Source organism: Coregonus lavaretus (genome assembly GCF_964263955.1).
Source record: "Coregonus lavaretus genome assembly, chromosome: 27".
Lineage (NCBI taxonomy): Eukaryota > Metazoa > Chordata > Actinopteri > Salmoniformes > Salmonidae > Coregonus > Coregonus lavaretus.
In genome coordinates, this window is record NC_140014.1 from 4,401,337 (window position 1) to 4,420,365 (window position 19,029).

At 40.2% G+C, this 19,029-nt stretch overlaps 2 protein-coding genes across 2 annotated transcripts; one reads left to right on the top strand and one right to left on the bottom strand.

Moving 5' to 3' along the window:
• The first annotated feature begins 900 nt into the window (after window positions 1-900).
• On the top strand, window positions 901-10,844 carry LOC311102743 (serine/threonine/tyrosine-interacting protein A-like). Its single transcript, XM_084144128.1, has 11 exons — window positions 901-1,106; window positions 1,639-1,671; window positions 1,806-1,859; window positions 4,037-4,134; window positions 4,246-4,306; window positions 4,416-4,452; window positions 6,613-6,652; window positions 6,978-7,028; window positions 9,642-9,714; window positions 9,891-9,981; window positions 10,273-10,844. The coding sequence occupies exons 1-11, from the start codon at window positions 1,047-1,049 to the stop codon at window positions 10,302-10,304; spliced, it is 630 nt and encodes a 209-aa protein (XP_084000254.1). The 5' UTR covers window positions 901-1,046; the 3' UTR covers window positions 10,305-10,844.
• Window positions 10,845-10,950: 106 nt separating this feature from the next.
• gnpnat1 (glucosamine-phosphate N-acetyltransferase 1) lies at window positions 10,951-17,463 on the bottom strand. Its single transcript, XM_084144129.1, has 6 exons — window positions 17,313-17,463; window positions 15,296-15,459; window positions 14,858-14,920; window positions 14,322-14,449; window positions 14,007-14,068; window positions 10,951-12,103 (listed from the first exon to the last, which is right to left on the bottom strand). Exons 1-6 carry the CDS (start codon window positions 17,318-17,320, stop codon window positions 11,956-11,958), a joined length of 573 nt encoding a protein of 190 aa, XP_084000255.1. The 5' UTR covers window positions 17,321-17,463; the 3' UTR covers window positions 10,951-11,955.
• Window positions 17,464-19,029: the final 1,566 nt, after the last annotated feature.

A 19,029-nucleotide genomic window follows, 5' to 3' on the forward strand; every position in this document is an offset into this window, starting at 1 on the left:
AAAGATGCAAGAGGAAAACGCGACAGGTGAGCTGACAGCTTATCATTGTATCATACACCAGGAAGCGTTGTGCGGTAAAGCCTTGAAAATGGAGCATGTAATGAGCATCATCACGCGCACAGTTAACTTTATCAGAGCCAAAGGTTTGAATCACCGCATGTTACTTCTCCTTAAACAAAGTGTTGTTTTTGATTAATAGATTTTTGCACTTTATTTTATTGCATTTCAATCCAATTATATTTTTAAAATATTTCAGTTGAGTGGATGATAGAAAATTGCTATTATTGTTTTTTTCTTTGAAGTAAATTTAGCCCACTTTTGCTAAAATAGAAAATATAGGCTACTGATGGTGCCTTGAATACCGGTTTCTTTCATTTAATGTTCATGTTATGGGGATTTTTATATAAAGGAAATTTGTCTTTTGTGTCTGTTGAAAATTAAAGATTACTGACAGAGCCATAAGAAAATATTGCTTTATTTATCTGATCATATTGGAATATATTTGTTAGGTTTTCAGTAGGTTCAATTAGGTTCACTAGACTATATGCGTCATTTAAAAATTTTTCAATGAACATTCGAACAGTCCGGCCCTCGGCTTGTAGCTAAATTTTTTATTTGGCCCTCCGTCCATTTGACTTTGACACCCCTGCTCTAGACCGACCTCACACCAACTCTCTCGCCGAGGAGCCTTGCTGGCGTTCTACAAGAACTCCCACTTGTTCTACCACCAACTTGCGCACATCGCCCTCGTGCGGCAACGTTTGCAAACACAGAAAATGGTCTATATTTTCAATGTTAACTTCAATTGGATAGTGACGTCCCAATGATCCCGCGTTGCAATGACCATTTATTTACATAGAGAGGCTGAGAGCACGTCTACGTGGTGACGTACTTATTTCTGGTCACGTGACTCCTCCGAAAAGGAGCAGCATGGCGGACACGCATATGCAACCTCAAAACAAACTCCTGCAATTGTACAGTTTTAGCTAGCAAACCACCGAAATCGTGCGACAGGCCGGGGCACCGGCGCCTGAGAACACTGCAAGATGGACGAGGAGAATAAACTTCAGTTCCCGTCCCTTCCTCCGTGTAAGGAGGACCTATTGGTAAGTTCTAGTATGCAAGCTAATGCAGCTAGCTAGCTAAATCTCTCTGGTTAGCAGAGCAAGTTAACGTTAGTTAGCATACTCAAAAACAGCCCTTGTAAGATGAACGTAACGTTAGTCTAATAACATGTCATCGATCTCACTCGAGAAATATGACTTTAGTTCAATGTAATCTTGTCTGAAGCATTTTTTAATGCTCTTTAATCATATTTCTGCTCAAAGTTAGATGTGTTCCGCTAACAAGCTACCTAACGTCAGCTAACTATCTAGTTCGTTTGCTAACTAGCTAGCAATATATCGCCAGTCGAAGCTGTTCAGTGTGTTGTCCCACTGGCAAGTGTAACTTAGAAGCTAGATATTCTCGCTACAAGACACAGGGAATCTTGTCAGTTGACTACTGACCGGCGATTTGGGTTTGGTGGCTGCAGTGATTATTTAAGAATATTTGCATTTTGCATTTTAGTCATATACTGTTAAGTAGCTAGTTAGCCTGCCAGCTAACATCCCTTGACATTTCTGATATCTTCCACAGGACTGGGCGTATCCAATGAGACGAGAAATGCAGGTAGCTATGCCTTTTTGTCCCCAAAGTGGAATTCATGAAACGGCCAACAGAAGTGACTGCTGAGTCATCATACTGGCTACAATAAATCATGTCATCTCATAATGATGCCAAAACATGTTTCTCCATTGTTTTAGGAAATTCTACCAGGCCTGTTTTTAGGTCCCTACTCAGCTGCTATGAAAAGCAAGGTAAGTTGGTATACCATAATTAAAACAGGGGTGGCTATTCTGATCTGCAGGTGTTGGTGCAGGCCTTTATTCCAGACCAGTCAAGCAGTAACACACTTCATTCAATAAATCAGTCTTGTTCAGGTGTGAAAGGGCAGTGTGGAGCGCAATAAAGATTGCATCATCTGTGGATCTGTTGTGGCTGTATGCAAATTGGAGTGGGTCTAGGGTTTCTGGGATAATGGTGTTGATGTGAGTCATGACCAGCCTTTGCAAAGCACTTCATGGCTACAGATGTGTGTGCTACGGGTCAGTAGTCAAGTGTTGACAAAGTGTTGACAGTGCTGAGTAAGAATTTAAACATGAACTCACTCATGAAAGCAGCAGCTCTTTGCTGTATTCATTGACAGTCTCTCTCTTGTCATGGTTTTAAACATTTTGAAATCTCACAGTATCAACTTGGCTGTAGCTTTCTTTTATGCCTGCTACATTACTGCAGACACGGTAATCTGAGCCATCCTATTGGCCAGCGGTAGGCCAATAGTGCACTTGATTTGCTCTCTGGTCCCGCCGGGAAGGCAGAGTTTGTACCTTCAAAATGGCAACAAAGAGCTACTGCATACATACTGCAATGTGGGTTGGATTGAATTGAGCCCCTAATCTTCATTTTCAAGGTGATTATTGCACTTTTCTTCCTAACACAATACTGCAAGAAATGAGTTCACATTTCAACAAAAACATATTGGCGCCCCATAGGGATTCAAATTCATACTGCAAGTGGCAATAGATGTCAGGCACTCGGCACCTTACCACTAGGCTAACTAGTCAGAGCAGTGTTTACTTGCGATGCACATCATTTTATTATCAGAGCGTGCCAGTGGACTTCTGGTACGGATGCTTTAGTGAGAAAGTATTGGGATCAGGTACATCTACGTTTACCCACCCAAAAATGAATATTTATGAGCAATTCCCCCCCACCAACAACTTCTCACCTGAATGCATTTTGTATTTTATTTGAAGGGGTTGGGTAGAGGCTGAAATTGGAGTTGATAGTTACCTTTTAAAGGTGCAGAGTTTCTGACATCTAATGTCACTTGCGTTGTAAGTTCGAATCCCCCATGGGACACATTTATTGCGGTATTGTGTTGGGAAGAAAAGTGCAATCATCACCTTGAAACTGAAGATTAGGGGCTCAATTAAATCCAAACCGCATTGCAGTATTTACGGAGTAACTCTTTTTTCCAATGGTCAAATGAACTCAGACTGGTTTTGGGTACTGTATAAAAACCTACAACTACTACCAGGGTGTGATCCCTCTCACAGGTATGCTTTCACTTTTCAGAATTGGAAGTGTGAGGGTACGGAACGAATATTGTAAAGCAAGGATAAAACATTTTTTTAAAGTAAAGATATCTTCCCTATGTGGGTTTAGAACTCACAACCATTGAACTATGAGCCAACTGTATTTAGTGGACTGTGCCACCAATCAGTTATAGCAGTTTGGAAAAGATAGGAGTTGACATGACCACAATTGTCATCTATTTCTTGTGCAGATGGATATAGCTACAAATCTAAATCCTCATAGCCTAGATGTTTTTTTTCTTTGTAAAAGCACATAGATGTGTATGAAATGGTAAGCACAAACGTTGAATTTTGTCATATGCAGAAATGTGCCTTACTGCCTTTTGAATTGTGTTACATCCGTAGCCTAGTCAAGGTAGCATCATGCAAAGTACATTTGCACACCAGCAACACCATTGCCAAATAAGATGCACTGTCACCTGCTAGCTAAACCTAAAACATCTGGATTCCAAGGTTTTTTTTTGTTCATGAGTTACTCTTTAAGTAACCTGTCTTATGTAACCATACCAAACATAACATATCATACTAATTTGAGTGTCCTGGATTTACGTTTACTACGTCTAGTCTGAGACCAGGCTGTATTAATAGGCCTACAGCGTGCAGTAGGATATGTTGATCAGTTGATTGACCGGTGTACTGTAGAACGATAAACTTTCCTCTAGTGTGGATGTTCGCCAACGTTTTTATAGTTGTGTAGTTCATTCTTATAGTTAGCATCCTTGGGTGGATGGCCCTTAAGATTGGTCATCAAAATGTTGAAGGTCCTGGACCATAAAATAACTTTTCTTTGAGATTGTACAATGTGCTGTTAACTCAAACCTTTTGTCCTCTTTTAGCTTTCCATCCTTGAAAGACAGGAGATAACGCATTTAGTGTGTGTTCGCCAAGATATTGAGGCAAATTTTATAAAGGCCAACTTCCCACATAAATTTAGGTAAGAAACAAACTGAGAATGGGTACGGTACATGTGTTTAAAACTCAGCCAATGACATCTCTCACTCAATCTATCAGCTAATTAATGTGGCCTGCTTTCTTCTGTTTTCAGATACCTCGTTTTAGATATTGCCGACAATCCTGTGGAAAACATAATTAGATATTTCCCTATGGTGAGTTTCAGCATGAGCTGAATGTGGTGGATAATGTTACAATGTACTGCAGCCTGACCTGCCATGGTATTGTTAGTAGGCATAAATGTATTTTCCCCTCTATCCACAGACTAAAGAATTTATTGATGGCTGTTTAGCAAGCGGAGGTAATAAAAATTTCTTTAATTGGATTGAATATTGTCTTTAGAATTTCATTCCAAAAAACTGTGCGCATACAACAATGTGCAGGTACTTATTTTCCTTCTACAGTGCCTTCAGAAAGTATTCACACCAACTTTTTTCACATTTTGTTGTTACAGCCTGAATTTTTTATTGATTACATTTAGATTTTTTTGTCACACAATATCCCATAATGTCAAAGTGGAATTGTTTTTCAAAAATGTATTGTCAATAAGTATTCAACCCCTTTGTTATGGTAAGCCTAAATAAGTTCAGGAGTAGAAATTAGCTTAATAAATAAAATAAAAAATAAAGCAGACATTGAATATCCCTTTGAGCATGGTGAATTTATTAATTACACTTTGGATGGTGTATCAATACACTAAGTCACTACAAAGATAAAGGCGTCCTTCCTAACTCAGTTGCCGGAGAGGAAGGAAACCGCTCAGGGATTTCACCAAGAGGCCAATGGCGACTTTAAAACAGTTTAATGACTGTGATAGGAGAAACCTGAGGATGGATCAACAACATTGTAGTTACTCCACAATACTAACCTAATTGACAGATTGAAAAGATGGAAGCCTGTACATAATACAAATATAACAAAATATGCATCCTGTTTGCAAAAGGCATTAAAGTAATACTGCAAAAAATGTGGCAACGCAATTAATACTGTATTCAGGACAAAAAGTTTGTGTTTGGGACAAATCCAATACAACACATTACTGAGTACCACTCTCCATATTTTCAAGCATAGTGATGGCTGCATCACGTTATGGGTATGTTTGTAATCGTTAAGGACTCGGGAGTTTGTCAGGATAAAAAAGGAACGGAATGGCGCTAAGCACAGGCAAAATCCTATAGGAAAACGTGGTCCAGTCTACTTTCCACCAGACACTGGGAGATGAAATCACCTTTTAGCAGGACAATAACCTAAAACACAAGGCCAAATCTACACTGCAGTTGCTTACCAAGAAGACAGTGAATGTTCCTGAGTGGCCGAGTTACATTCTTGACCTAAATCTTCTTGAAAATATATGTCGACCTTAGAGACTTACCCAGTAAGACTAATCGCTGTCAAACGTGATTCTAACATGTATTGACTCAGGGGGTTGAATACTTATCTAATCTATACTGAACTAAAATATAAACGCAACATGCAACAATTTTAAAGATTATGCTGAGTTACAGTTCATATAAGGAAATCAGTCAATTGAAATAAATTAATTTGGCCCTAATCTATGGATTTCACATGACTGGGCAGGGGCAAAGCCATGGGTGGGCCAGGGAGGGCATAAACTCACCCGCTTGGGAGCCGGGCCGACCCACTGGAAGCCAGGCCCAGCCAATCAGAATGAGTTTTTCCCCACAAAAGGGCTTTATTACAGACAACTACCGGCGTGGTTACAGGTGGTCTACGGTTGTGAGGCCAGTTGGACGTAATGCCAGATTCTCTAAAACAACGTTGGAGGCGGCTTATGGTAGAGAAATGAACATTACATTCTCTGGCAACAGCTCTGGTGGACATTCCTGCAGTCAGCATGCCAATTGCACGCTCCCTCAACTTGACATCTGTGGCATTGTGTTGTTACAAAACTGCACATTTTAGTGGCCTTTTATTGTCCCCAGAATAAGGTGCACCTGTAATGATCATGCTGTTTAATCAGCTTCTTGATATGCCACAGCTGTCAGGTGGATGGATTAACTTGGCAAAGGAGAAATGCTCACCAACAGGGATGTAAACAAATTTGTGCACAAAATTTGAGAGAAAGAAGCTTTTTGTGCATATGGAAAATTACTGAGATCTTTTATTTCATCTCATGAAACATGGGACCAGCACTTTACATGTTGCGTTTATATATTTGTTGAGTGTAGATAGTGTTTTATTTTTCATAAATTCTAACATTTGTAAAAAAGTATTCTTCCACTTTGACATTTAGAGTATTTTGTGTAGATTATTGACCAAAAATAACAAATCCATTTTAATCCCACTTCGTAACAAGAAAATGTGGGAAAAGTATTTCTGAAGGCACTGTATGTGACATTTCTTGTACCCTGCACCTGGAGAATTGTTGGATTGTGCGATACACATATACTATTTCCCCATAGAAATCTATCTTGACTCTTTCCTTGTCTTGTTCACATAGGAAAGGTACTAGTTCATGGAAATGCAGGGATATCAAGAAGGTTGGTTACCTCTCCTCATGTAAAATATTTGATTTTGAACAGATCCAGTGTTTGAAAATACCCTAATTCCCTGCCTGTCTATTGATCTTGAAGGAATACTTTAAGGAATACCTGGAATAGTATAAAGTAATCCTTCTGCCCCCCCCACACCCATTAAAGAAAAAAAAGTGGTTGTCCCACTGGCTATCATAAGTTGAATGCACCAATTTGTAAGTTGCTCTGGATAAGAGCGTCTGCTAAATGATGTAAATGTAAATGATTGATATTCTGTTACTTAAAGATGAAGACCAGTATCAATCTAAATAATTATCTCTTCTCCTTTCAGTGCTGCCTTAGTTATTGCATACCTTATGGAGACATTTGGTGTGAAATACAGGTAAGACCTTTCAACAAACCAAGCAGGCTTAATTTATTGCTAGCTAGTTCAGAGTAGAGCTGGGACGATAAACCGAAACTGACATTGCCTTCCTCTTACCAAAGCAAACGTCGGTAATTCTGGGTGATTTTCCTACACAACGTTCCTGTGGATTGTTCTAAAACCATAATTTGGTCAACAGTAAAATCCTATGCATTATGTTGAGTCTTGCTATGAAAGTATCTGCCTGTCCCTGTTTCGCTGCGGACTCTCACTCCCTCTCCCCACGATCCACGCAGAGGAGGGAGAGATGCATTCTGAGAAGCACAAGCATATGACCGTTCAAAATGCTCTTGTGGGAAAAATAGTTTTCAAAGCAACTATTGTTTTAGTTAGAGAGGAGATTCGTAGCTTTCTGTGAGTGCGTTCAGAAAGTATTTAGACCCCTTCACTTTTTTCACGTTGTTACGTTACAGCCTTATTCTAAAATTGATTTCCCCCACATCAATCTACACACACTACCCCATAATGACAAAGCAAAAACAGTTTTTATTTTTTTATTTTTGCAAATGTATAAAATAAAACTTTAATATCACATTTACATAAGTATTCAGACCCTTTACTCAGTACTTTGTTAAATCGCCTTTGGCAGCGATTACAGCCTCGAGTCTTCTTGGATATGACGCTACAAGCTTGGCACACCTGTATTTGGGGAGCTTCTCCCATTCTTCTCTGCAGATCCTCTCAAGCTGTCAGGTTGGCTGGGGAGTGTCGCTGCGCAGCTATTTTCAGGTCTCTCCAGAGATGTTTGATCGGGTTCAAGTCCGGGCTCTGGCTGGGCCACTACTCAAGGACATTCAGAGACTTGTCCCGAAGCCACTCCTGTGTTGTCTTGGCTGTGTGCTTAGGGTCGTTGTCCTGTTGGAAGATGAACCTTCGCCCCAGTGAGTGCTCTGGAGCAGGTTTTCATCAAGGATCTCTCTGTACTTTGCTCTGTTCATCCTTCCCTCGATCCTGACTAGTCTCCCAGTCCCTGCCGCTGAAAAACATCCCCACAGCATGATGCTGCCACCACCATGCTTCACTGTAGGGATGGTGTCAGGTTTTCTCCAGACGTGACGCTTGGCATTTAGGCCAAAGGGTTCAATCTTGTTTCTCATGGTCTGAGAGTCCTTTAGGTGCCATGTGCCTTTTACTGAGGAGTGGCTTCCGTCTGGCCACTCTACCATAAAGGCCTGATTGGTGGAGTGCTGCAGAGATGGTTGTCCTTCTGGAAGGTTCTCCCATCGCCACAGAGGAACTTTGGAGCTCTGTCAGAGAGACCATCAGGTTCTTGGTCACCTCCCTGACCAAGGCCCTTCTCCCCCGATTGCTCAGTTTGGCCGGGCGGCCAGCTTTGGGAAGAGTCTTGGTGGTTCCAAACTTCTTCCATTTAAGAATGGAGGCCACTGTGTTCTTGGGGACCTTCAATGCTGCAGACATTTTTTGGTACCCTTCCCCAGATCGGTGCCTCGACACAATTCTGTCTCGGAGCTCTAAGGACCATTCCTTCGACCTCATGGCTTGGTTTTTGCTCTGACATAAACTGTCAACTGTGGGACCTTATATAGACAGGTGTCTTTCCTAATAATTTCCCATCAATTGAATTTACCACAGGTGGACTCATTTCAATCAAGTTGTAGAAACATCAAGAATGATCAATGTAAACAGGATGCACCTGAGCCTATTTTCGACTCTCAAAGGGTCTTAATACTTATGTATGTAAGGTATTTCTGTTTTAGTTTAAAATAAATTTGTACAAATGTATAACTTGTTTTCGCTTTGTCATTATGGGGTATTGTGTGTAGATTGAGCATTTTTTTGTTTTTAATCATTTTAGAATAAGGCTGTAACGTAACAAAATGTGGTAAAAGTGAAGGGGTCTGAATACTTTCCGAATGCACTGTATAGGCCAATAATGCAGAAAGATATCTGCAATTCTCTAAAGAGCCAAAAATAAATCGGACAATTCTGCATTCTATTTTGACAAGTTGCACATAAAAATATAAATCATGCATTTCCTGGATATGTTAATGTAATAGCTTACTTTTTGAATCATAGGCTACCAGTTGTCTTACTTGGCACTGGAAAAAATTGTCTAGAGCCCTGCCGCTAATGTAAACTAAATGTCCACTAAACTTTTAACGTTGTATTCGTTATCGAGCAAAATACACTGAACAAAAATATGAACGCAACGTGAAGTGTTGGTCCCATGTTTCAGGAGCTGCACCCCTGCCCAGTCATGTGGAATTCATAGATTAGGGCCAAATTAATTGATTTCAATTGACTAATTTCCTTAAATGAACTGAAACTCTGTAAAATCTTTGAAATTGTTCCGTGTTGCGTTTATATTTTTCAGTAGTTTACATTTATCGCCAGCTAGCACCTCTCCCAAAAAGTATTTACCGTAATTTAATCGCAGATTTATCATTATTGCAACAAAAAAAACAATTCTTTGCAATATGGATTTTGGTCCATATCGCTCTAGTTCATTGACATAATATTGAGTTCACTACATGAATTGCTGCTGTCCAGCTGCATGGTGACCAAAGATCTAGTAAAATGTCCTGCTGTATGTTGCTGGTTCTTCTGCAGGGATGCTTTCAGCCACGTTCAGGAGAGGAGATTCTGCATCAACCCTAACGTGGGTTTTGTGCATCAATTACAGGTAGGGTCCTCTGTAGTTCAAGTCGTGAACTCAACCTTCCAAACAGCTTTGACCACTTATACTTAAATGGCATATTCAATGGGTTTCAACATTAAATGTGGCAGATAAATGTCTCCTCAAAACAAGACTTTTCTGTCAATGTTTGTAACATTGCGCCCTCCATCTCTGTTTTCTAGGAATATGAAGCGATCTACTCAGCTAAACTGACCATCAAGATGTCACCAATACAGCTGGGCAGAGCGTTCTCCCTTCATGCTGGAATGCCAGGTCAGTGTGTGCAACTTTCATTCAGGTGACCGTTCCAAGAACCTAGGCTTATTCCACGTTTACCATACACGTCTGTCACCGTGGGTGAATTTGAGATGACTTACGAACCACCTAGAACGAAGTCTATTGCAGTTGGGGGAGGAGCTTATTTATCAGTCACTGGGCAGAATGTATGCAATGAAACATGCCCAACTGGTTTTCATCCCATGAAATTCAGATTTTTACAGTTTATTAACCTCAACACCAGTCTTTCTTTATGGATGTTTGACTCTGTGAATCTGTTCCTCACAGGCAGCCTGAAACGAAGCCTGGAGGAAGACTAGGATTTCTGGGGGATGCAAGTCACTGCTGAGCAGAACGTATAGGCTTATTATGCAGATAGCTGTCGTCACATACAGTGCATTTTTTTTTTTTAAACTTTTGTATTGATTTAAAAAAAATGTAAATATTTAAACTTTTCTAAAGGGGGTGGGGGAGCATTGGGTCCACTTCCTGACGTCTGAGACCGAAGGAAGAGGGGTACAATTTCTTAAATGATTTTTTGTTGTTGAGCTGCATGCACTGAAGGTTTTACGCAGTTTTATAGCATTTCAAGCATTTTGCATTTGCAGCGGGACAGTATTGCAATAATGCACTTTTGATACTTGAATAATTTTTCGCCAGAAGGGGGCAGTTGGCGTAAGGGACAGGAATAGGAAGTAAATGCCCTATGCTGAGGTCCACATTAGGGAATTGGGAATGTTGGACAGATCAGGTTTACAATGGATTCGTATTGATATAACATTTAGAAAAACAGCTTGCCAGAGAATTAATGACCCACTGCTCAATAAACAAACGGCTAACTTATGTCTTTTGTACTGCTATTTTTAGCCTGTTTCTAGCATTCTTTATATTATCAATTTAACACACTAACACAATGCTCCCAAATATTCTGTCAGGTTTTTGTATTTTGATCAACAAAGTAACAACCAGTGTAAAAAGAATTTATTTGCATTTTACATAGAATTTATTCTAAATAAATAGAATACAAATGTCCCCAGTTGCCAAGGCTAAATGCATAATTATGAAAAAATCTAAGGTTGAATAAATAAGCTTTCACAATTACATTTAATTTACCCCACAAACATTTATGGCAATTCTTTAACCATATCTTCATACCAAACATAGCTATGTATTTTATTGAACAGAATTCCCTCAAACCTATACATGATTTTACTTGTGTAGAACAAACTTCCTGAGGTCTGAAATAACCGATGTACCGTTGATCACTAGTGAAAGCATCATTATATATATATATAAAATATTGAAAGGGCTCTCTTCAAACTTGACAGCAATTCTGTATTACACGTAGGCCAATAGGTTGCAAGCACAGTTATTTGTCTAATGGGCACAAAGATCAAAGTCTTTGCCAATGAACAGAAAATACAATCTGAGTGGGTGATTGTCAAATTTCTCAAAATAAATATGCAGTACCTTAGCATAATGAATGTCCCAGGTTGTCTGGCCTACATTAAGGTATCATTCCAACTAAAGTGTTATTGAACCGTTACCAAATGGTCTTTGTACGTGTGTCAGTTTGACTTTTCACACTTGCCTTTGCATATCTCACATGTGGACCAGTCTGCAAATTTTAATATTGCAATTTTAACATTTGATGTAAATATTAACTAAAACCCTCTTAACACTTAAATTTGTGAATCAAAAAATGAAAAATTATTCAATGTGTTTCCTATAAAGCGCAGAGTCCCCGAATTCCAGACTGGATTGACATTCTGTTAAGAAGCTGGGGAAGCCAGGGACACAATGCCAAATCTCCCCCAGGTGAGGTAGCTTTGTGACCAGAGGGACAGTGACTGATGGTGGGGAGACGACTTGAACTTTGTGGGGTCCTAGGCTGTTGAACCAATATGACAATGTCCTGGAACCAATTTATTCAAGTCAAATCCCAGGGAGGGAGAACTACGTTTCCTGACCTCAATCAAAGAATCGACACTGCATGTAAGTCTCGTCTGATGCAGAGTAGCTAAACTTCTTGTAGAAGGCCACGTTGTTGGGTGCACATTCCAGTGTTATTTTATAGCAATCTAGTTTTTTGCTGAGGAGAGTGAGGGTCGACACTAACCTGAAATTGGTGAGAGAAAACAAGAACCGTTAACGAAGAGTTTAACAAAAGGACAATAGCCTGCCTTGTTTTGCCAGACAAGTTGGCTAAAGCTACATCCTCACTGAACTGTGAAATGTAACATCCATGTTTTACAGAACAGGGTTTGGAAGAGAGGCAAGGACTACCAATTAAGTCTTAACTAAATAAACAGAATGACCCTCTTTCAAAGATAATTTGTAAAAATCCAAATAACTTCACAGATCTTCATTGTAAAGGTTTTAAACATTGTTTCCCATGCTTGTTCAATGAACCATAAACAATTAATGAACATTCACCTGTGGAACGGTCGTTAAGACACTAACAGTTTACAGACGGTAGGCAATTAAGGTCACAGTTATGAAAACTTAGGACACTAAAGAGGCCTTTTTACTGACTCTGAAAAACGCCAAAAGAAAGATGCCCAGGGTCCCTGCTCAGCTGCGTGAACGTGCCTTTGGCATGCTGCAAGGAGGCATGAGGACTGCAGATGTGGCCAGGGCAATAAATTGCAATGTCTGTACTGTGAGACGCCTAAGACAGCGCTACAGGGAGACAGGCTGGACAGCCGATCGTCCTCGCAGTGGCAGACCACGTGTAACAACACCTGCACAGGATCGGTACATCCGAACATCACACCTGTGGGACAGGTACAGGATGGCAACAACAACTGCCCGAGTTACACCAGGAACGCACAATCCCTCCATCAGTGCTCAGACTGTCCGCAATAGGCTGAAAGAGGCTGGGCTGAGGGCTTGTTGTAAGGCAGGTCTTCACCAGACATCACCGGCAACAACATCGCCTATGGGCACAAACCCACCGTCGCTGGACCAGACAGGACTGGCAAAAAGTGCTCTTCACTGACGAGTAGCGGTTTTGTCTCACCAGGGGTGATGGTCGGATTCGCATTTATCATCGAAGGAATAAGCATTACACTGAGGCCTGTACTCTGGAGCGGGATCGATTTGGAGGTGGAGGGTCCGTCATGGTCTGGGGCGGTGTGTCACAGCATCATCGGACTGAGCTTGTTGTCATTGCAGGCAATCTCAACACTGTGCGTTACAGGGAAGACATCCTCCTCCCTCATGTGGTACCCTTCCTGCAGGCTCATCCTGACATGACCCTCCAGCATGACAATACCACCAGCCATACTGCTCGTTCTGTGCGTGATTTCCTGCAAGACAGGAATGTCAGTGTTCTGCCATGGCCAGCGAAGAGCCCGGATCTCAATCCCATTGAGCACATCTGGGACCTGTTGAATCGGAGGGTGAGGGCTAGGGCCATTCCCCCCAGAAATGTCCAGGAACTTGCAGGTGCCATGGTGGAAGAATGGGGTAACATCTCACAGCAAGAACTGGCAAATATTGTGCAGTCCATGAGGAGGAGATGCACTGCAGTCCTTAATGCAGCTGGTGGCCACACCAGATACTGACTGTTACTTTTGATTTTGACCCCCCCTTTGTTCAGGTACACATGATCCATTTCTGTTAGTCACATGTCTTGTTCAGTTTATGCCTCAGTTATTGAATCTTGTTATGTTCATACAAATATTTACACATGTTAAGTTTGCTGAAAATAAATGCAGTTGACAGTGAGAGGACGTTTCTTTTTTTGCTGAGTTTATATTTTTTCATTATTTCACCGTTAATACAGTCCCAAAATATTTTGCATGTCAAGTTTTCAGCATAACACATGATCATGTGGCAAGTGTCACTTTGCTTCTTGTCAAGATATAGGATTTTCAAGAAGCAAAGTGTCACTTGCCACAACATCATGATGTTATCTTGAAAACATTTTGGCACTGGAACAGTGGACTAATGGAAAAAAATCCCCAAATAAAATGTTTGGGTGGATTCTTCCTTTAAGCTCAGTGGAGACTACTCACAGTTTCCCCAGCTGTTTTCCCCGGCACACGTCACTGACAACCACCTCCTCCACCCTTCCTCTCTGTGAATGAGACAAAATGTCAGCTCATGTCAGACATACAGAAGTCTTCAATGGGCTGAATAACTATGTGACAAACGTGTGGGTTTTAGCTAAATATCCAATTGTCATCAATGCAATGATATGTTACGTGTGCTTCTGTCAAGATTTGGCCTTATAAGATTAGACCTAAATCAAAGTACATAAATCATAAAGGAGATGAGTTGACATAGATCCAGGGAGGGTTTAATGTAGATTGCTTGTTGGTAAACACTACCTTTGCACAGGAATGAATGAATTTGTGCTCTGTGATCAATGTGGCCGTGGCAACAATCTGTCCCAGGTTTGTGTCCTCCACCACGACGACATAGTAGTCCCCAGTCTTTTTCATCTGCTCAAATTTCTCTATGAGAAAATATAAAGGATCATTTTAGATAGTGTGCGCATCTATATCTGACAGACAGGATATCATATGGCAAAAGGCTTATTGAGGACCGTTTTACTGAAGAATGTGTTTGTTTTCTATGATTGTGTTTTGCTTTTTGTGTATTGATGTGTATACAAGGCTCATCTGTAAAAGAGACCTGGGTCTCGGCATGACTTCCTGTCAAAATAAAAGGTTAAATAAAATATGAACTAGTTCTTAGAAGTAAACAACAGTATAGCTCTTCAGCATATCAATATTTCTTTGATGGTTGTTTTAGGATTTACATACCATGTCTTTGAAAAATCTGCATGTACATTCACTTTATAATATGGCAAAATTAACCAGTCAATGTGTATTGCCATACCTAGGCTTTGATTGGAACTTACTAATAAACTGCTCTGGCGTAACATCCCCTGCAGTTGTGAGTTGGGATAACACCTTGTAGAATCCTGTGTAGCAAAAGCAACATTGGAACTATTAGGAAACTTACATTCAAACTTTTATTTTAGACATAGAATAGAAAGCATGACTGTTGAACCAGACAGGTCAGTCTCTTATTGTGAAAACACTGACTTTCAGGAATGCCACTATTGTAAGGGACAAGTCAGTCTCTTATTGTTGTTCAGCTAAGTCAGTCTTATTATTTGGAATATGTCAGTCAGGGTCGTGTTCATAAGGGAACACTGTAGCAAAAGGTTTTGCAACGGAAAACTCAAATGACCGTTTCCCATTGGATAAGTCCAGCTAGGCCCTTCCTGTTTCAGTCAGTTTTCTTCCGTTTGGTGCCTAATGAACACAACCCAGGTAAAGCAGTGTGTCCTTACCCCTGTTGAAGTCGGCTGTGCAGAGGGGCCTGAGGACCAGACCTTCCCCAGGCTGGGAGGGGGAGATGGGGGGAGAGAAGGACACTGTCTTGCTACTCCAGTCCAGCTCCTGCAGCAGAGCTGGATCGAATAGTGGTGTCTCATCCAGCAGCATCCCACAGGCTCTGCACACGCACACACACACACACACACACACACACACACACATTTAATGTTAGTGAAACTGACCTAAAGGTGTGGGAATAAAATGAATGTACTTATCAAATACTGACTGTATATAGTGTGTAAATCCTTTCTCCAATATTAGCTTAATATGTTTACTTTTGAAATGACGAATTCAGTTCTGTGTTCAGTTCTGCTGCACAGACAGTTGACTTTAACCGAGCAAATACGGTATCAAATAGTAATGAAGGCCAAAATTAGTCTAAAGTGGGTTGAAAGACACTCAGAGCAGTTTCCAAAATGGTAGAGACAATGTCAGTGAGTGACTAACATTCAACTTGAGGAAATTGTATGAATCATTGAATGACACTACTAAAGTATGGGGGGGGGGGGGTTCTCTCCTCTTGGCTTTGTAAAGTGAAATAACGCCTTATCTCCTATGTCCCAACTGTATTGTGTTCAGGATATGTCATCCCATACGCTCCTCCTATCCAGGACATGGAACAGGAGTTGGACCTACCCCACTATGTGGACACCCTTGGGTGCAGCCATAGAACAAGAATGTAGGCCTACCTCCACTTTCACCAAGTAAGGGTACTGAGTGATGGTGGTCAAAGTCAATTGTCTTGCCTAGAATTGTTTCATAAACAGTGAAGGACTGGTCTAGTTTCCTTGATGAATCTAGAAGAGTATGGTTAGGCTAATCCATTGCTAGCTGACTGTGGTAAAAAGTACTTAAGTAAAAATACTTTAAAGTACTACTTAAGTAGTTTTTTGGGAGATATCTGTACTTTACTATTTATATGTTTGACAACTTTTACTTCACTACATTCCTAAAAAAAATAATGTACTTTGTACTCCATACATTTTTCCTGACACCCAAAGGTACTCGTTACATTTTGAATGCTTTGTAGGACTGGAAAATGGTCCAATGCAAGCAATTATCAAGAGAACATCCCTGGACATCCCTACTGCCTCTGATCTGGTGGACTCACTAAGCACAAATACTTCATCTGTAAATTATGTCTGAGTGTTGAAGTGTGCCCCTGGCTATCCGTAAATTGAAAAACAAGAAAATTGTGTCCTCTGGTTTGCTTAACATAAGGGATTAGAAAGTATTTATACTTTTACTTTTGATACTTTAGTATATTTTAGCAATCACATTTACTTTTGATACTTAAGTATATTTAAAACCAAATATTTTAGACTTTTACTCAAGTAGTATTTTACTGGGTGACTTTCACTTTTACTTTTCAATTAAGGTATCTTTACTTTTACTCAAGTAACGTTATGACCATTGGGTACTTTTTCCACCACTGCTAGCTGTCATAAAATGTTAACTATTTATAAAAAGACACAGTAGCTATGTTGCCACAAGCACAGATAGAACAATGGTTTAGTTATAAAAAATCTTTGCCACAATCTTTCGTACTACTACGTATCCACCTTTTCATAGGTAATTTTGTCCTGACAAGCTAACGTTACTACAACTAGCTAGCTAATGACAGTAACTAGCTTTCAATTTTCTGACATTTGCTAACATGCCATCTCTTGCTAATATGTTTATTATAGCTAGCTAGCTAACCCTAAATGTGACCTAATCTAGACTAGATTAGAGCCAATAGCCAATTTCTCAACTCTACAATACACTTAGCCAGAAATTGACATAGCTAGCTGGTTAGTAGCCTAATATTAGACATCTGATTAATTATTTCATTAATTATCTATCTAATGAAATAATTAATCAGAGGTCTAACGTTCCTGGGCTAGCTAACGTTAGCTACACTTCACAACATTGCTCTTCAGCTATGCTAACGTAGCTAGCTAAATCAAGAAAATATGTCAATGTACTTACGGTGACATCAATGTAAGGACACGTACAGATGAATAAATCTCGGAATGAATACTTGATCGATCTCCTTTTTCGGGTGTATCACTAGTTTACATCATTGATCGAACCAGGATATATTTTCTTCCTCCTCCTTTTTCTGACAGCACTCCTGTATGACGTGGCAGAGTGGCTGGAGCCAGAGACGGAAGAGGAAGCGTGACATCCCACTCCGAGTTTTCAATGGAAGTCAATTAACTAAGTAGACCAGAGTAGACCAGACCAAGAGCCATATACATGCCCTTTGACTTATTCCACCTTTTGGTTGTGTTACACCCTGAATTCAAAATGGATTAAATTGCTTTTTCCCCCACACCCATCTACACACAATACCCCATAATGACAAAGTGAAAACATGTTTTTAGACATTTTTGCAAATTTATTGAAAAGGAAATACAGAAATATCTAATTTACATAAGTATTGACACCCATGAGTCAATACTTTGTAGAACCACTTTTGGCAGTGACTAAGTATCTAAGAGCTTTCCACACCTGGATTGTGCAACATTTGCCCAGTATTCTTTTCAGAATTCTTCAAGTGCTGTCAAATTGGTTGTTGATCATTGCTAGACAACCATTTTCAGGTATTGCCATAGATTTTCAAGTAGATTTAAGTCAAAATTGTAACTCATCTATTCTGCAGTGCAGATTTGGCCTTGTGTTTTAGTTTATTGTCCTGCTGGAAAGTGAATTCATCTCCCAGTGTCTGGTGGAAAGCAGACTGATCCAGGTTTTCCTCTAGGACTTTGCCTATGCTTAGCTCCATTTAGTTTATTTTCTATCCTGAAAAACTCCCCAGTCCTTAATGATTACAGTGCCTTCGGAAAGTATTCAGACCCCTTGACTTTTCCACATTTAGTTAAGTTACAGGTTTATTCTAAAATTGCTGAAATTGTTTTTTTCCCCCTCATCAATCTAAACACAATACTCCATAATGACAAAGCAAAAACAGGTCCTTGATGAAAACCTGCTCCAGAGCGCTCAGGACCTCAGACTGGGGCGAAGGTTCACCTTCCAACAGGACAATGACCCTAAGCACACAGCCAACACAACGCAGGAGTAGCTTCGGGACAAGTCTCTGAATGTCCTTGAGTGGCCCAGCCAGAGCCCGGACTTGAACCCGATCGAACATCTCTGGAGAGACCTGAAAATAGCTGTGCAGCAACGCAGCCTGACAGAGCTTGAGAGGGTCTGCAGAGAAGAATGGGAGAAACTCCCCAAATACAGGTGTGCCAAGCTTGTAGTGTCATACCCAAGAAGACTCAAGGCTGTAATCGCTGCCAAAGGTGCTTCAACAAAGTACTGAGTAAAGGGTCTGAATACTTATGTAAATTTGATATTTCTATTTTTAATAAATTAGCAAAAATGTCATTACGGGATAATTGTGTATAGATTGATGATGGTAAAAAAAATATTTAAGCAATTTTAGAATAAGGCTGTAACCTAACAAAATGTGGAAAAAGTCAAAGGATCTGAATACTTTCCGAAGGCACTGTATATGACTGTGACCAGACCCAGCTGCTATCACATTGGTGTCTATCGGAGACAGGGCATTGATGTCAACAAGTATCAGATGAACTTTCATGAGAGCATTTTAGTCCAGTCCATCATTATTCCAAAATAATAATACATTTCACAAAAATAATCAATGAAATATTTAATATTACATGTCAGCAAGACTCGT

Coding starts and splice junctions, on each gene's coding strand:
- LOC311102743 (XM_084144128.1), top strand. CDS start 1,047: ATGGACGAGGAGAATAAACTTCAGTTCCCGTCCCTTCCTCCGTGTAAG. Junction 1,860..4,036: donor CAGCTGCTATGAAAAGCAAG/GTAAGTTGGTAT, acceptor GTCCTCTTTTAG/CTTTCCATCCTTGAAAGACA. Junction 4,453..6,612: donor TGGCTGTTTAGCAAGCGGAG/GTAATAAAAATT, acceptor TTGTTCACATAG/GAAAGGTACTAGTTCATGGA.
- gnpnat1 (XM_084144129.1), bottom strand. Junction 14,450..14,857: donor TACGCCAGAGCAGTTTATTA/GTAAGTTCCAAT, acceptor ATTTTCTCATAG/AGAAATTTGAGCAGATGAAA. Junction 14,069..14,321: donor TCATTCATTCCTGTGCAAAG/GTAGTGTTTACC, acceptor TCTCATTCACAG/AGAGGAAGGGTGGAGGAGGT.